The sequence below is a fragment of the Drosophila arizonae genome, chromosome 4, assembly GCF_054131065.1.
Source record: "Drosophila arizonae isolate 15081-1271.41 chromosome 4, UAZ_ARI_1.0, whole genome shotgun sequence".
Classification (NCBI taxonomy): Eukaryota; Metazoa; Arthropoda; class Insecta; order Diptera; family Drosophilidae; genus Drosophila; species Drosophila arizonae.
In genome coordinates this window covers 25,728,398-25,748,154 of record NC_142924.1, presented here as the reverse complement: position 1 = coordinate 25,748,154, position 19,757 = coordinate 25,728,398, and the positions used below count along the sequence as shown (strand labels likewise).

General features: G+C 42.0%; 1 protein-coding gene across 1 annotated transcript in view; it reads left to right on the top strand.

The window, feature by feature from the left end:
• Positions 1–8,203: 8,203 nt before the first annotated feature.
• DCX-EMAP (Doublecortin-domain-containing echinoderm-microtubule-associated protein) overlaps positions 8,204–19,757 on the top strand; it is a 41,911-nt gene continuing 30,357 nt past the window's right edge. Inside the window, exons 1-2 of the mRNA XM_018005924.2 lie at positions 8,204–9,034; positions 9,810–11,110. Coding sequence (XP_017861413.1) covers positions 10,154–11,110 — 957 coding nt within the window. The 5' untranslated portion in view covers positions 8,204–9,034; positions 9,810–10,153. The remainder of the gene's footprint in view (positions 9,035–9,809; positions 11,111–19,757) is intronic.

Here is a 19,757-nt window from a genome sequence, read left to right as displayed (position 1 = left end):
GCTGAAATTTGGCATGCATACTCGTGTGTACCATACGCAGTACGAGTTTGCTTTATTTTTTCGATAAATCATCCGATAACTTTTTTATCGAGAATAATCAAAAATTGGATTTTGTTTTTTTAGCCTAATTTGAACACTTTTAAACCTGGAGTCTTCAAATTTGCGTTGTATATAAAGTTAATGAATACAAAGATTTTGTAATTTCAAGTACTAGAGACTTGTGCTTTGGAATGTACATACATTTGAACATTATGATTACGTTCTGAAAGTTTCATTAAGATTGTAGGTCTACAAAAAAAAAATTATTCAACAAATAAATTCTCATAATATTGCCCACATTGCAACGCAGCCCAAGCGCAGTCGCTGCTTACTGCTCAGTTAGCAGAGCGCAGGCTTATGCGTACGTGTGGATGCATGTGTATGTATGTGTGCATAAAAGAAGTGCGGAATGATTAGAGTATCAGCTTAGAGGGTTCAGGGTATCTCCTAGTCGAGCAGTCTCGACTGGAGCCTTCTTACTTGTTTATACCCTGAACCCATTAAAAATGGGAAATCAGGGTATAATGGTTTTGTGAAAAAGTATGTAACGGGCAGAGGGAGGCGTGGCAGACCCCACAAAGTATATATATTCTTGATCAGCGCGACGAGCTGAGTCGATATAGCCCTGTCCGTCTGTCCGTCCGTCCGTCCGTCCGTCCGTATGAGTGCGTCGATCTCAGAAGTTATAAGAGCTAGAGAGCTGAAATTTGGCATGCATACTCGTGTGTACCATACGCAGTACGAGTTTATTTTTTCGATAAATCAGCCGATAACTTTTTTATCGAGAATAATCGAAAAATTGATTTTGTTTTTTTAGCCTTATTTGAACATTTTTAGATCTGGAGTCCTCAAATTTGTGTTGTATATAAAGTTAATGAATACAAAGATTTTGTAATTTAAAGATTTTGGATACCACGCTCCCTTCTCCCCCAATTTGTAAATTCAAATTTCAAGTACTAGACACTTGTGCTTTGGAATGTACATATATATTTACCATATGATTACGCTCTGAAAGTTTCATTAAAATCGTACGTCTACAAAAGAAATTATTCAACAGTCGCAGCTTACTGCGCAGTTAGCAGAGCGCAGGCTTATGCAGGCGTGTGGATGCATGTGTATGTATGTGTACATAAAAGAAGTGCAGAATGATTAGAATATCAGCTTAGAGGGTTCAGGGTATCTCCTAGTCGAGCAGTCTCGACTTGAGCTTTCTTACTTGTTTTACATTCTGTTTCTTTAAGTAATTAACTTTCTTAATTGCTCTTTGGACCGTTGATAAGCTCGTCTTAACACTGATTTTAACCCTAATCTTGGTGGTCGATTCGTGGGAATTCGAAGCTTCTCGAACTAATGCTCTTCCATTTTTGAAATCACTTGATTATTGCCGCTTATATAGTTTTTTCCATAGTTTTCCCTATTTGTAAGAAATTTGCCACTTAGTGTTCTGTTTATACCCTGAACCCATTTTCAATGGGAAATCAGGGTATAATGGTTTTGTTGAAATGTATGTAACAGGGAGAAGGAGGCGTGGCAGACCCCACAAAGTATATATATTCTTGACCAGGGTGACGAGCTGAGTTGATTTGGCCCTGTCCGTCTGTCTGTCCGTCTGTCCGTCTGTCCGTATGTATGAACGCGTCGATTTCAGAAGATATAAGAGCTAGAGACTTCAAATTTTTTTTTAAATGTCCGTAATTACAGCGCGCATATCAAGTTTATCATTAAAATTCGATAACTCATCCCGATCTTTTTTTATCGATAAAAAACCTTATCGAAAACCAGTTATAAAATTATATCTTCTACACCTTTATTGCTAGAGTCTCCAAATTTTTAATGTATGCTTATATGCAATTTATACAATTTCGGTTTTTGTTAAAATTTACCCCCCACCATTAAATTCACCCCCTCACCCTCACTTTTGTAAAAAGCGTATTTCAAATACTAGAGACTTGTGCTTTGGCAATTACATGCATATCCATGTTATAATCATAATTTGAAAGTTTCATGAAGATCGTACGTCCATAAAAAAAGTTATTAAACAATTAAGTTCTCATAGTAAGCGCACACTGCAGCCCATGCGTGTTTATGCGTGGGTGCTTGTGTGTGTGTATGTGTTTGTGTATGTGTGTGTGTATGTGTATGTGTGTGTGTATGCGTTTGTGTATGTATGCGTGTGTGTGTGTGTGTGTATGTGTGTCTGTATGCGTGTGTGTATATGTATGCCTGTGTGTGTGTGTGTGCGTGTTTCTTGTGTAAGCTGAAAGACGCGAAAAATTATTGAAATATCTATTGCTCCAAGGGTTCAGGGGATCTCGTAGTCGAGCAGTCTCGACTAGAGCTTTCTTACTTGTTTTTCCTGTTTTTCAGCAATTTTATGGTTGCTTAGTCTAGATTCAAAGTATGCCTAAATCATTGATTTTCAACCAAAGATAAAACTGTTTCTGTACCCATACCATAAATATATTGAATACTTTGAGCTTCACAAAAAATTTGGTGAGTGTAATTGCCAAAATAAGCAAGATAATTACAATTGCATTTGGGGGCGCTAATCTGATGACGCAAAATAAGTGCACGCATATAGGGAAGAATAGAAAATAAAACATAACGGGTTTTCACTCGCGCTTTTTTTTTTGGTATGAGAGACATCTCATATGATGATAATGAAATAAAAAAAAAAAAAAACAAGAAGTTGCGTGCAATAGGCAAAGAGAAAAACGTAAAAGAAAATGAGTGTAAGGGGGGCGCTAACCTGATGACGCGAAGTGTATTTGCCAAAGCACAAGTCTCTAGTATTTGAAATACGCCATTTACAAAGGTGAGGGTTAGGGGGTGGATATAGGTGTGGGGGGTAAATTTGAACAAAAACCGAAATTGTATAACTTGCATAAAGGTATACATCAAAAATTTGGAGACTCTAGCAATAAAGGTGTAGAAGATATAATTTTATAACTGGTTTTCGATAAGGTTTTTTATCGATCAAAAAAGATCGGGATGAGTAATCGATTTTTAATGATAAACTCGATATCCGCGCTGTAAATACGGCCATTTAAAAAAAAAAATTGAAGTCTCTAGCACTTATATCTTCTGAAATCGACGCGTTCACGGACAGACGGACAGACAGATGGATAGGGCCAAATCGACCCAGCTCGTCGCCCCGATCAAGAATATTTATACTTTGTGGGGTCTGCCACGCCTCCTTCTGCCTGTTACATACATTTCAACAAAACCATTATACCCTGATTTCCCATTTTCAATTTCAGGTTCAGGGTATACAAATACTAAGCGGATTCCTTCTCAAACATCATTAAAACTTGTATTTTATCAATGTCATCAAGTAGCGCTCTCAAGTAGTAGTATTTGGTCAGTCCTCTTCATATGCAGATAATGAAAATGGCTTGAGCCGTTATGTTGATCGCTTGTAGCACACAATATTGCAATTAATTGTCTTCGCAACAGGAGGAGGGCGGGCAAAAACTTAAACAATCGCATTCACAATCGCATTCATATATCCTCGGGCGCAGACAATTGAAACTTTTGCTAACAACCGTTGACAGCCCGAACTGATTCTCTTTTGAGGACACGACTTTTTTCCTGCCAGTCGGCATGACAGCGACCAAATTATCGCAAGGGATGTGTTGGCTTACAATGCGAACAACTGCATTGACTTTACCATTTCTAAGCGTCCGGGCTTACCGACACGCTTACTCCAACAGATACGTAGGAAGTGTGTGCGCATTGGTATGCGTATTTATGTGCAGTACTTAAGTCTGTGGCTGGACTGACCCACGTAGTTGTCCGAATAGTAGTTCGTGGTCGGTTTCATGCCACCTACACTCGATTCAGTTCTTTCATTTCTCATATTGTCATTTTGTCATGCGCTTCATTCAGCTGGTCAAAGCAGATGCCTGGTGCTTCTGGACTGATGTAGGTCTTCGAGTCTATTGGATTTTCTTCTTTGCTGCCGGTGCTTCTGGAGCGAGCCATTGATATTTGGGTGTAAATGCAACAGCATACACATTATTGGCAGGGCCCCTGGCACACTCAGGGACGAGCCTTGGCTCATTATTGACATTTTCGTTTTGTCGCATCTTCCATAAAACAGGTCGCTTTTGTTGCGACTCATCACACTAGCTGCACACTGAACACTGGCTCCATGTCCCTTCAATGTCATCGTCACGCCTCGGCTGTCGCAGATGCATTCCTTAACGTTTCTTTTCTTTGAGCAATGTGATGGACATTATGCTCGTACATTGCATTGAAATGCTATCTCGAGCGATGCCATCAATAGGAAGGACTATGTTTTGCACGCAGCTGCAATTATACCCAGGCAGCCATTTGTGGAGTTAAGCTATAGACACATAATTCGCGAAGATAGTTATCAGAGTACTGAATACAATAATTTTAGTGTCTTGGACAGGTAAATAGTTTCGTAGTCGTAGATTAGCTCAGTTACAAACTGACTCGCCCGCATCATATATCTTTTTGAAATTGTTTACTGGGTAAGCAGCGAGCTTTTGTTCAAGCGTTTACTATAGCTCTACAACCAGTGCACTGGTAGGTGGCTTTGTGTGTGTGCCTGTGTGTATGTGTGTGTATCCATTGTCCTTATTGCTATTGTTTAATGGTCACATTAAAACAGCCCCATTGTTGTCGCTCTCATTCTTGTTCTTATTGAGGTTTTCTGCCAGTTGCTGTCGTCGTTGCAGTCATTTGACCACACCCTTTGCACCATTTTTTCTATCGCATTTATTTACAATGTTCCAGACGGGAACTGCGAATCACGCTCCAAAGTATGCAATAAAAATATAGGCTTGTGCCATTGGACTTGCTAGTGGCTTTTTGGTGCACTGCCACTCATATGAGCTGCATACTCCAGCGGCATTTGTTCTTCGTCTGCTTGAGTATCTCTGAGTGCACTGAAATACGGATAGCAAGGATCTATATATATCTCTAGATATGCATCACAGACGACGAAATGAATAGAGTGCGTATATTATGTTTTTATACCCTGAACCCATTTTCAATGGGAAATCAGGGTATAATGGTTTTGTTGAAATGTATGTAACAGGGAGAAGGAGGCGTGGCAGACCCCACAAAGTATATATATTCTTGATCAGGATGACGAGCTGAGTTGATTTGGCCCTGTCCGTCTGTCTGTCCGTCTGTCCGTCTGTCCGTATGTATGAACGCGTCGATTTCAGAAGATATAAGAGCTAGAGACTTCAAATTTTTTTTAGAATGTCCGTAATTACAGCGCGCATATCAAGTTTATCATTAAAATTCGATAACTCATCCCGATCTTTTTTTATCGATAAAAAACCTTATCGAAAACCAGTTATAAAATTATATCTTCTACACCTTTATTGCTAGAGTCTCCAAATTTTTAATGTATGCTTATATGCAATTTATACAATTTCGGTTTTTGTTAAAATTTACCCCCCACCCTTAAATTCACCCCCTCACCCTCACTTTTGTAAAAAGCGTATTTCAAATACTAGAGACTTGTGCTTTGGCAATTACATGCATATCCATGTTATAATCATAATCTAAAAGTTTCATGAAGATCGTACGTCCACAAAAAAAGTTATTAAACAATTAAGTTCTCATAGTAAGCGCTCACTGCCGCCCATGCGTGTTTATGCTTGTGTGTGTATATGTATGTAAATGTTTGTGTATGTGTGTGTATGTGTTTGTGTATGTGTGTGTGTATGTGTGTGTGTGTATGCGTTTGTGTGTGTATGCGTGTGTGTGTGTATGTGTGTCTGTATGCGTGTGTGTATGCCTGTGTGTGCGTACGTGCGTGTGTGTGTGCGGGTTTCTTGTGTAAGCTGAAAGACGCGAAAAGTTATTGAAATATCTATTGCTCCAAGGGTTCAGGGGATCTCGTAGTCGAGCAGTCTCGACTAGAGCTTTCTTACTTGTTTTTTATTGTTTTTGGCTTGGTCGCAGAGGCTATAACCCTGAACATAGATCTATACTAAAACTTAAAATTTAGAGTATCTCAGAGTAATCACAGTTATCTGTACTCTATAAAATTTATAAAAATTAAAAGAGCAGCGCAGCAAACATTATTTTAAGTGCCTAAGGGAAATGAAGTCTTATTTTACGCTTACGGCATAATACATAGTCGACTTGTGGAGACATCATTTTGTGATTAATACATATGTAGTTTTAATAATCATGAGATATTTCATAGATTAGCCACTAATGCGGTTGATAATATGCCAGTAATAACAGTTGGATAAACTGGAAACATGCAAATTCTTAATCAGCTCGATTGAAATCATCATAAAGTGATTTGGTTAAGTTGAAGATATAAGTATTAACTCCTATGTAGCATATGAATAAGCAGACGGAGTTACTCAATGACGACGTCCTGTTATCAACATGATAACTGAAACTAAATAATCCTAGGCTTGACCTTATTGTATATATTATACCCTGGACTCAGTAAATATGGGATCTTGAGATTTAATTTAGACTGTATTCATATTGTATTATATTATATTTATCAGGCAGAAGCAGTAGCGACAGACCTCAGGACGACGAGCTAAGCCAATCTAGGTCTGCCTGCCTGTCTATGTAATTTTAAGCCACAAAAGCTAGAGATTTGAAACCTTATATCCGTATGGTTTAGGGTGTGTAATAGTCTGGCAGTCCCATGCTGTCTTACTTGATCTTCATAACTACATGAAGCAAAATAATACACGATTTGACTTTTCATTTGCAATGAGTCAAAGTCACGCACTTTCCGGAAATAATATTAAAATAATACATTAACTTCACCAAACGGTGCGTCGCCCACGCGACTGTAAGAATAAAGAGTAAAATTATTAATTACAAAACGTAATAGTCATCAACAGAATATCGAACTTAAGATACTCTAACGGAGGGACATATGTATTATAATTCTTTTCGGTGTGATTTCATTACTCTCAGGCTACGTAAACATTTCCAGTGATAATTTATTTCTATATGAATGTATCTGTGAATTCATAGAAATAGCATCAAATAAATTTAATGTGAACAATTCATTTTGACAGCCTTTGGATTATACAATGTCTTCAATAGAGGGTTATGTGTTTCGGCTTAGTTACGGAGGTCTTGAGATTGTCGTGCAGAGACTTAACCCAACTAGACCTTGCGCCTACCTATGTAGTTCAAGTCACAATCGCTATTTGGAAATATAATGTAATAAAAACGTATTTCCACCGGAGTTTGGCCTAATTGTGAGATGACTAATTAATGGGGACTTATTAAAAGTGCCCTGTTATAAGATATCCTGTATTCAACTATAGTTAGATATATATTTTATTATATAAGCATTTTCAGATTTTTTTCTATTGCTGCAACTTTTACATTACAACGATTTTTTTTTTAAATTCTTCTTTGAGAGCTTACAGGGTATACAACTGTAGATCAGTTGCACTTCTGTTAATCGGTTCAGTAGAATAGCGTGACCCGAAACCAAAATTGACGGCATTGCAGCCTGGGACTACCAAAGAAGTGGTAAAGTAAGTGGGAAACGTCGCAGCAAGGAGCCCCATGACATGGTGAAAGGTTTTGTCGGCGATGATTTTACCCACGTAAAATACAACGAATCAGCAAATTCGTGACTCTAATTTTACAACTAAATAAGCACGTTAGCTTAGAGGGCCACACATTGGACCAAGAAACTGAATAAAGAACAAATCTTTCTGAAAATTTTGATATTTCAAAAGTTACTCATATATAATCTTTAGGTTAATTAAAACTTAGCTATCATTGATAGACCGAAAATAAATAATTATTCACCTTTCAAAAAAGTCAGGTTTACTCACACAGATTTGCATATGTGTCGTTTGACAAAATCAGGATCATTAAATTACTCCCTATTGTAAAAACAAGGCTATGTAAAAGACATAAAATCGATTCTAGCTTACATTTCTGATGACATGTTTTGCGATTGTGTTATCATCATTATCGATAACTTAATATTGATGATATTTATAAATGCATTCTTGTTAATGTCTCTATCAAATAGCTCTCCGATGGAGTTAAAGTGTGCGGTATCCCGCTGTACATACGTTCGAGCACCAAACGCTCGAGCCATTAAGAAACAAGTGCTAACTTTTGTGATACCTCAAACTGAGCTCGAGCACTTTACTCGTAATGTCGCCGAGGTGGTTAAACCTCCCGCTAGCCTGTTTTAGAGGGGTTTGTCGACCACGAGATTGGACGGAGGCGGAGGAAGTGGCACAGCAAAATGGTTAAAAGAACGGCGAATGGCACAATGCCCGCCACAGGGACGGGTGACTTATAAGCAGAGCACAATTAGGCGAGCGGGGCTTGGAGGTGTGGCGATGCCGGAGAAGTCGCGTGGCAGCATTAGCCCATAAGTCAGGCGCCTGCACCACAATCAAAGCAACACAACAACAGAAAGTAATTCAATGCCCGCGACGTCGTCGTCGTCGTCGACGGAGCCCGAGGCGCGCTCTCTATGAAAATTGGCTACGTGTAGGACTTTAGAGTGGACAGGCACATGAAACACAATTCAAAAACACTTCGACCGGCAAAGTTGCCAGACGGAATTTCTTCTGCATTGTGCACACGGCCAAGAGCTGCCAAGGGAAGAGCAGTCTGAAAGTTGAACACTTCTCTTTGATAACTTTCTCGTAAGATATTTTAATAAACTTTGCTCGACTTCATTAAATTCGATTCAAGTAAATATGTGTGCTTATCCCCGCGCCGCCTGTTTTCTCCAATAAGTAGAAACAATCGAGCCTGATTGATAGGTAATTAGTGCGAGTAAACGCGACGGAGGCTGCGCCATCCGAGGAGCCAACAACCGCTTGCCCATTAGCAGTCAACATCATCCCAGAGGTCCGTGGCCAAAGTGGCATTAACCTAATTGCCGCAAAAAATAGTGCAAAGGACAACGAACGACCCAAGCCACAAACGGCAGCAGAGCAGTGCAGTGCAACGTGTTGCAATAAACGTAATTTACATAAGCCAGGTAAGTCAACGGTAGAAAACGTGGAAGCATTCGCCAATTTCCCACAGCCGATTCCACCGACCAGCCAACCACTATCCAAAACAAAAAACTTCGCAATGGTAAATTTCAATGCGGCTGAAATAGTTGCATATGAGCCAAGCGTCAGTGGGGTGGACGGGCCAAACTGAACAGACCCACGTCACTTGAGGCAAGTTACGCCCAGCTCTCGGTCAGCTCCAGAGCGTGGATATGCTTGCATATAAGTGAAAAATCCTTGCCCACTTGTACGTACAACAGAGCAAGTTTGCCAACTGGCCCGAAATTTCGTTTAAAGTCAATTGTAGCAGCAGCCACTTCTGAGGCCCTACACAGGCGGACTTCGCCAACACAGGCACAGTCCAATGTAGGGGAGACTTAAAGGGCGGATGCATGAAACAAGACAAATAGTGCGCGATTTTTCCATTCAAGAGCCCAACGCTGGCATCATTGTCGAAGCAGAGTGAGAAGTTGAAGTGGGTTCCTTACACTGTTTCACTGTTTACAGACAAAGGAACTGTGAAGTTGTTGGTCCGACAGTTGTTGAGTTGAGTCTGGAGTGGATCTGAAGGGCTTCTGAAAATGGACATGACATGGACGCATTGCCTTTTGCTAGAACTCCGATGATGGCTATCGAGTAGAAAGCTCCAAATAGCTCAAATAGCGAGATTTGTGTGCTAACTCAAACCGAGATTTGATATAAAACGAATTTCTAAGTAACTCGACACGCTAAGGGCATAAATATTTCGTGCATTTTTAGGATCATCTACAGCTGTATATGAGGATCTAATAACGGACAATGTAAGTGGAAGCCAGAACCTCTCAGCTCACGTGGCCCACGTCGACTACGTCGAATCTAAATCTTATACGCGAACGAATCGAGTAGAATCTGCTCCTTCAAGTCGTTTTGAGTCGACGCGATATATACGCTACCCTGGCGACTTTTGACCACAACAAAGGAGTCACGCAAGGCAACGGCACGCAGAGATTTGTGTCACAACAGACCAAGATATAGAGAGCGAGCGAAGGAGACGCAGAGGGAGACAGAGACAGAGAGCCGAGGAAAGCAAAGAGAGCTTGAGCGCAACTCTTGCTACACGGACAATGTCCAACGAAGAGAACGACTACGGAGACGCTGTTGCTGGGGCTGGTGCTGGTACAGGCGCTGGGGCTAATGTTGGTCATGGAGATGGCGATGGTGAAGGCGATGGTGATGGCGACGATGGCCTCGCAGCTGTTAATGGCGCGCCCATTCTCGGCGGCCAAACAATGCCTCAAATTAGTTCGAACTTACAACTCGAAGGAAACGTTTCGCCGACATTCACTCAGACGACAGCCCAGTTCGATGATAACGATAACCACGTAAATAACAACAGCTCGCGCCTGGGTCGGAACAGCGATAGTAACTGCAATAGCCCTACTAAGAGTCCCACAAGTCGGCGTGCCGGCAGCTCAACAAGCTTTCAAATACATCTTCAGAATGCCCAATACGACGAGGATGATGACCTAGCATCCGGAGACTTGCAGGGTAATAGCAGTGCAGCACCGACTGTGGGTGGAGGTGGAGCTGCAGTCCGTGCCGCTGCCACTGCCGGTGGCTCCTCGCAGGATTATTGGTCTCAGCGCAACGGTAGAGCCAGCGGACCAGCTGTAGGCTCGGGGGTAGGCACAGGCGCCCAGAGTCGTGCGCTTAGTCCCAGCTATTTGGATAACATGAGTGAGAACTCAGAGCAGCCACCAGTCGTGCCGCTAGTACGCTCCAAATCGCGGCCAGAAATCTCGAGTGCCGCGGCCTCCCGTTACTCGAATCTATCGTACTGGAAGGCTCGTCGCGTTGTGTTCTACCGTAATGGCGACCCCTTCTTCCCGGGCGTTGAGTTGCGTTACCGTCCCGGCCGAGATGTTACCTCGCTGGACAATCTTCTCGACAAAATCTCTCCTAAAATGGACTTGCCACGCGGTGCACGCTACGTTTTTTCCATGGATGGCGACCGAAAGTACCACCTAGATGAACTGGAGGACGGTGCATTCTATGTGGTCTCCTCATTCAAGGTCTTCAAGGTAAGTTCTCCTTTTTATAACGCGTATTATAAGCGACGCGTGCTTAGCTTTAATTTAAATTTGTTTTACACATTTTGAAGTTTAAGTGTTGCTTTTCACGTCAACTTTAGTGCAAAATCAATAGAAATTTGAATATTTTGGTATAATTATGCAAATAGAATCCGAAAAATACATATACATATGTGTATATATATATATTATATATACTCATATAAATTATATACACTGTAGGTTTTTGCGGTCAGCGTTCCAATCCCCAACTCCAGTCCGAATCCTCTATTCGGGTCAGTTGGCCTAAAAGCTAAGAAACTCTCACTTTCTTCGGTTCGGAACTCACATTTTTGCATGCGAACACTTTCGTCTTTATTGACCATTCGTCGCTCTCACTGCTGAGCGCTTTGTCCCAAGCTCTCAGTTCTCAGTACTATGGATTGGATTGGGTCGTACAACCTCGTCTGTGTATGCGTATGAGTGTATACAAGTGTAAGAATATGTGTATAGCAACTGAAACTATGTAACACTCTTTCGATAGTGTTTCTAGCCTGTTGGGCTATTTGTATTGCATTCGTGGGAGTTTCACTTTTTACACGCTACGCGCGCAAAGTATGATTTCGTGAAATGGGGTGGAATTAGAAATTAGGTCTTGCGTTTTATAGCCCTTTTATATGGTTTCTAAGAGAACAATCGCTGTTTTTGAAAGAGCAAAAGAGAGTGCTCATCAGCCAAAACTTTGCCATGGTTGGTAAGATTTTTGCTGAGACAGAATTGAAATTATATTCATGAAATTCGCAGACTACGCGCAAACACCGGTACTTCACTTCTGAAGTAAAAAGTAGCTAATCTAAACTAAAACTCAATCAGTCAAACACATTTCCGTCTATATTACAATATCTTACATTAATTTTAGATAACCCATAATAAATCGATTGATTCCGGGTGTAAAAAGTAAAAATCTTCTCTATAAATAAGTATTTTCAGAAATTACCCGATGATGCATGACTTTTATATAGGATATAATTTGCTCTAAATGTTTGTAGAGCTTTATTATCGATACTTTTATAATAACAGTAACAGCTTTTATAATATTGCCTAGAACTAAACGACGATAAACTCACTCTTATGCACGACTTTAGTCCACTGTAAACGCATAGATTTTCGATTTGCATGAAGCTCAAATAGAAATCTTAGGCAATCAACGAATTGCACTTCCTGCACGTCCCACGGCAACTATTGAACGAGTTTTACATGCCTTTGGGGAAGTCTGAGCAGTGCCGATAGGAATTCATGCATTCATAATCCGCAAAGATAATGGCTTGGCGTGGCCTGACCTGCCTGAGCATTCCGCGTATTCACAGCATCTTAGGTTATTCGCCGACTGTATCCCTAATGCACTCAGCCCGGCAAGCGTCTAAGATCGTCCGAGACAAAGGCTCATGCTGAAGCCAGCCAAAAGCCATGCAACTGCACCAGCAAAGCACCCTCGGGCACTGCCCGTGGCTGGTAAACAAAAGCGCAGCAGGAGACTTTTGCCAAATCAAAACTTATGACGAGGCGCCGTTCGGGCCGCCGGCGGTGCTGCTGCCGCATGGAGTTCCATGAGGAGCAGGAGGCGCTCAAAAGGCAACCAGGAACAATACCAAAGCATCAGGCACCGGAACAGGGAAGGGCAGGCATGCCCTGCAGCTGCCTGAAGTGCATGGGATCCAGTGTTGGCCTCTGTAGCTCTGCGAAGCCTCTCTGGACGCTTCCTTGAGAGAAACGAGCCAATTTAAAACTTGCGGCGTTTCACTTAGGGAAATTAAAAGTGTATGCATGGGAGGGACAATGGGAAGGGAGGGCGATAGAGGAAGAGCTCCTGTTCGAGAGGGCGTCAACTGCGAGCGCACTAAGCAACTGTAGTAATAGAAATTAATCTAGACTCATATTTGATTCAACAGGAGCCAAGCTGCTGGCACGCAAGCAAAGGCAAGGTTTACCAGAGCATTTATGATAATTCATTCGTCACGTTGCGTGCGTGACCCGTGGGCGGGCAGCCGTTGAAGCTGATATGATTTGGGGTGCAGCAAATTGCATTCGCCTTGTTAAAATAATTGCCCATATGGCAAAATGGCCCAGAGTAACAAGGCCAATCGACCCTGGCACACACATAATCAATGCCAGTCAATTAGCTGCTCTGCAGTATGCAGAAACGCTCCGTGCCCATCCACAAATGTTATGACAAAATCATTCAGAATTCAGACATTCGAAGCTTCTTTAAAGTTGTAAGGTGCAGCCAGTTGGAAATGATAACCGGCTAGGGCAACCGCAAATCGCATGCACGAAATTACAAGGAACGAAAGGGTGTCGGTGTCGGTGTCGGGGTGTGTGCTTAGAGGCTTGGGCTTGGGCTTGGGCTTGGACTTGTTCTTGTGCTTGTGTTTTTACTTGTGCTTGTGCGGTGCTGCGCCCTAAATTGGAAGAAAAATGGACACGAAGGGCTTCTGACTTTCAAACCAGTCCAAAAGAAATTAAGATTTTTGGCACAAACGTGCGCGGCAAGCTAAAAGCGAAACCCCTGCATCGCGAATGCAGCACGCAAGGTCAGGAGTCAGAAGTCAGCTGACAGGAGCCAGGAGCCAGGAGCCAGGAGCCAGCAGGAGTCACGAGTCAGGGCCAGGCGCATTGTAATTAACTTCAAAACAGAAGCGCACGACCGCACGAAATATGACGTCAATGCAAAGTTCTTTCCTGGCTTTGGCGACAGCAAAAGACACTAAAATTATAACCCCATGCATCTGTGAGCCTCTACCGAGCATCGCCATCATCCACAGACAAGTGATGAATTCCGCTGCCATTTACGTGATACATGCGGCTGAGATGTGGACGCAAATTGCGCGTGAGCATCTGCTAGCGAGGACAATCTCATCTGCAGCCATCTTCGCCGACGGCTATCACAATGAATTGTTGCTGCTCGCATGCCCATCCGAAGAGGGCTGATGCATTTCTGAGTACGTCAACATTGCTGTGCATATTAAGTGAATTGATTCGATAAACAATTGTTGCACGTAGCGTCTGCCAGCCGTTTGCTTTTTGGTTTATCGCCAATTTAGCTTAAAGTGTGGTGGAAATACCTAAGCACACATAAGCAGACATATAAATACAGACGTGTGTGTGTTCCCTGAGGCGTATGCTATTAGGGTTAATCGACGTACAGGCCGTTGCCTCTGCGGCCAGCAGTAGCTAAATAATCCCTGCAACGCAAGCACAGACTTAACTTCAATTAATATTACGCATACGCCATGTTGCAAATGCATTTGATTGGCAAATGTGGCCAAAGCCGGTGCAGCTGCTGGTGTTGCTGCTGCTGCATAATCCGTAAGCAGACTTCGACCTGGAGCCCAAAAGCACTTTAACAAATTACTGGCTGCCAATTACGATGCATTTTCAAATCATAATAGACACGTTTGATGCCATTTAAATGCCATTCAGGCATTTCAAATGTTGTGGTCAAGTGTGGATCCGAGGTTTTAATTGAAACGCAGCAGACGTAAAGCGACAAGCGCTGATGAAATAAATATTGCAGCCACATATGCATATATGTAGGTGTTGAAATTAAAAACACACTAGAGAAAAAACATCGCCACCCAACCAGACCAATAATAGCAATTATTAAAAGCAATGGAACACAAATTGAAAATAATAATGCCAACAACACAGCCGCACCACCTTCGGTGGGTAATAACCACTCGTTGAACTACAGTGGATATTATATTAAGAGAACATTGAAAAATATTCTATATATTTTAATATCGTATTCAAGTTTTTTGCACAAGTCTAAATATTTGACAGAATTAATCTTGTATGAAAATTTGCATCTTGCTCTTTACGACAATACACAAAGTTATTAAAGCCAAAACTATAATTTTAAAATGAAAACTAAAAAAAGTAGATTCACAAATATAAAGTTTGTATCTTAAGTTATCATCTCGAGAATATTTGTATACACTGAACCCATTGAAAATGGGAAATCAGGGTATAATGTACCTGCCAAAACTATAATTTTAAAATGAAAACTAAAAAAAGTAGATTCACAAATATAAAGTTTGTATCTTAAGTTATCATCTCAAGAATATTTGTATACACTGAACCCATTGAAAATGGGAAATCAGGGTATAATGTATTTGGGAAAAGTATTTAACAGGCAGAAGGAATATCGCAGACCCCACAAAGTATATATATTCTTGATCAGGACGACGAGCTAAGTCGATATAGCCCTGTCCGTCTGTCCGTCCGTCCGTATGAGTAAGCCGATCTCAGAAGTTATAAGAGATAGAGCACTGAAATTTGGCATGCATACTCGTGTATACCATACGCAGTACAAGTTTATCTTATTTTTCGATAACTCATCTGATAACTTTTTTATCGAGAATAATCGAAGAATCTACATTTCAGCCTAATTTGAACACTTTTATACTTAGAGACTTCTGTACATACATAAATTTGATGAATACAAAGATTTTTTAATTTACAGATCTCGGATACCACGCCCCCTTCGCTCCAAATTTGTAAAAACGTATCTCAAGTACTAGAGACTTGTGCTTTGCAATGTGCACACATTCTAACCATATGATCTGGCTCTGAAATAAATATAGTCCTTCTACAAGAGAAAGTATTCAACAAATAAATTCTCATAATATTGCCCACACTGCAGCGCAGCCCAAGCGCAGTCGCTGCTAACTGCGCAGTCAGCAGAGCGCGTGCTTATACGTGGATGCGTGTTTATGTATGTGTGCATAAAAGAAGTGCAGAATGATTAGAATATGAGCTTGGAAAGTTCAGGGTATCTCCTAGTCGAGCAGTCTTGACTGAAGCCTTCTTACTTGTTATATATCAAATTGTAAATGTCTAACTCAAAAAGACGCGCGAAGAGCAATTCAAACACTGCACAAAACCAATATAGAATTATATAAATAATATTAATAATACGAATAGTTCCTACTTCAGTGCGTCAAAAATTGCATAAAGAATTTTGTTAAATTTAGAAGCAATGTTCACGGAATACAATCAAAATGGTATAAAATATACAACCTTGATCTCTGCGTGCTGAAGAGTATATCGACTCAGCTCGTAGCCCCAATTAAAAGATAAATGTGAGCTCATCGCTGATATTGCCTTTCAGTACGCCCAGATTATCCATTTCAATGAGATCACGGTATTCAGATAAATTAAGAAGAAGCTCTTCATATATTTGAGTGCATCATGTATTCGATTTGTGGAAGTATAGCAATACTAAAATATATTCAGGGTATCTGCGTGAAAGCACTACAGACTGCTACAGCTTTTTCACTTATTAGTTCATCCCTGAGCTATTTTCGAGAAATATTGTAAATGTTTTTGGCTGATTGAGTTCTGTTCTCGACCATTGTTCATTGTTCAACAACCACTGGCCAGCATCCACAGTCCGCTCAGTGTGAGCGGGCCGACTGGCCGGCAACTGCCAGAGCGTTCCGGGCTCTTGGCACCCGCCGGACATTCCTGTATAAACATGACAATTTAAAACGCATTACAGTGTGGCAATTAATTAAACTGTCATTGGTTGCAGGATTCGAAATTGCTCGCGTGCAAAGAGTCAAAATAAATTGTATACAAGGCGCACTGGGCTAAAAGTAGCGCCCAGGGTAAATGGATGGTCAGCCGGTCGCACTGTCAGACAGTCAAATGGCTAGACAGTCAGATGGCAGTAAAGCATTGCGTGAATTTATTGAATTGTAAAAAGAACATATATCAGCGTTTTTAATTGCAGCATCAGAAACTGCGACGTAAACACCAACAAGGAGTGGCGTTGAACAAATATCCTAGGACAGTTGCAAGTTGCCGTGGATGCAGCCGCACGACTATAAATTAATAGAGCGATGGCGTTATATTTCGCAGCGGCGCACGACTCCAAGGCAGTCTTATCATATTTGCCATTTGAACTCTTTTAAAGATGTTCCATATGTATATATTATACGTACATCTATGAGAAGAGGCAGTTAAAAGCTTACTTCGGGGTAAGCCGTCGCTCCATTTTATACCCTTTCATAGACCAAGACCCAAGACCCATAACCTCAATCCCAATGAATTGATGAAACGCAAAACAAGCCGCCAAATAATTGTATTGCGCCAGAGCCAAGCCAAATTGTGCGCGCTCAGACATATCGCAGCAAAAATTAGCGAAATGTTGGCTTCTTCCCCTGCCTTTCAGTGGCCGCAAAGCCCAAAACCTAAGCCAGAGCCAAATGACAGTAATTAGAAATTGTTGTCTGTTTTTTGTTGTTTTTTTTTTTTTTTTTTTTTTTTTGTTTACTCTTATTTTTTGCGGAAGCAAGGGGTCTATCCCAGATGCTGGCACGGTGGTTGCTGGCTGCCAAGAAATAAGTAGCCAACTGGCAACAGCGGCTGAAACAAATGATCACAAATTTTATACAACGACAAAACGACACAGGCCAAAGCACCTAAACTATTTATCCCATTTGCAAAATATATATAAATTATTCACAGGCATCTCTGTGCAGTTGGAATACCGGCGAAGCAACAATGTCCCGACCCCATCATATTTTCATAACTCCTGACCAAGACTTGCCGTCAAGGGATTTGTTTAAACTATGCAAAACAACTCAATTCAGCCGGCGCGCTGAAGAGGAGGCAACGGCACACTGACTCAATGCGCGCAGCAATAAAACACAGACGAAGCGAAATTGGTGTCGCCTGGCTTGAAAATGGGAAGCGGGAAGTGGGAAGTGGGAAAGGGGAGTAGGAGGGGGCACGAGAATGGCGAGAAGGCGTCTTCAACTTGAATTGATGGCTCAGACAACAAATTCGACTTGTGTGTCGTGTTCCATTGTGCGCTAATGGAGAAAGTTGTCAAGCAGCTGAGCAGCGGGCAGAAGAGGCCGACGCCGACGTCGACGCCGAGGCCGTCTCTTGGGCGCTAGGGCACACTTCCGTTATTTTTCCAAGACAGCTTTCGCTGCCCGGACAAGGGATCAATACCGAGCATTGCATAATGAAGACGAGTCAATGAATGCCAATCTCCTTCTTGGCTTTCGCTCTAGCACGCCGGAATATGTGTCCGCCGCAAAGCACTCACACATGCAGACAAAGCCCTTGGTCATTTGGTATCTGCTTAGCTGTTTGCAAAATTATTTATTTTTGCCACTGACAGTTTGCATTTGCCCCACAGTGTGTGCCGCAGTACGACGACATATTGAAAAGTTTTAGAATTTGCAAATACTCGTGCCGCGCCGTCAGCCGCAAGATCGAGCACTGCCCAAGCTGCCAGCTGCGCCGGGCATACCCAAGTTGGTCACGTCGTCGTCGACGACGCTGTCATCGCTATCGTCAACGTCGCCTCGTTGACTAAAACTTATGAGTTTTGAAATGAAAACTGGTACAAGCGGAAGTGCAATTGAAACGCTGCCATAGTCGTTCTGCATGTGTGTCGTCGCCATTGTTGTTGATGGCTAACGTGTCACTACGACCAGACCCCAAGCCCAACCTCAGCCCCAACCCTAACATCGTTACCGTCATCGTCTTCTTTGGCGGAACCGTTAGCGCAGCCGTTTGTGTGTTTTGTGTAGATTTTATATAAAGTTTGTGAGCTATTTGAAAATTCCATTAGACCTTGCCACGCACACACACACATACACAGACACATACACGGACACATACACATACACTCACTCACACTTGGGCAGCTCTGTCAAGGCACTCGGCCTAGCCTCTCCGCTTCTGTTGCTGGATCGGTCTTCGTTTGCTTATGTTTATGTATGCAATACAATATTTTCGCCATATTGTCGCCTGTGGTCTGGCGGACTCACAACTTTTCAGCGGACATAGGCGCGAAGAGCCAAATGGCGCAAGCAGCTCGAACAGGCCAAACAGTTGTAATACGGCAGCACGGGTATTGTGGTTGTCCGGGTCCGGGTTCGGGTCTAAGCAATACGCCATTAAGAGCGGCTCCCAAAAAGTTACGCTCAAACATAATTTGCTAAGCGCGGATCAGTACGTGCAAACGATTTTCTCAAGGCATATGATTTATGCTGCAAGTGTAGTGCCAGTGACATTAATTATATTAGCTGTGATAAATGCTTTTTTACACGGTCCATATGGTGTCGTAAGGCCAATTATTCAAATTACCAGAGCCAGCGTCAGAGCCCAAGCCAAAGCCAAAGCAAGCGGCGAGCAAAGCATTGCCGCATAAATCAGGTCAGGCCAAGTGACACGTGCTTTTAATTCATTTATTAGGCGGATCAAGTCAAGGCACACATTCTATGCCAAAAATAGCAAATCAAGGCTAACTAATCCGCACAAGAAAAACCAATTACCGACCACATGTACGCCGAGTCGACCACGACGGAGATGACCACCTACCCGACCCGCGAGCCCCCCGAGAAGTCAACACTCCGGGATTTTTGGGCAAAAGAGTCCGCTGTAAATGCCTTTTTACAAACATCGCACGTAAATATCAATTGATTGTAATCTTTCCTTCGAGTCTCTGAAACACTTCTGAAGAGTCATTCAGGACCGAATCAATAACACATACATCCATCCATGTATATACATGCCCAATTCAAGGTAAACTGATTCAATGGAAAGGTATCGAAGTGCTTGGGGGACTCAAAACTGC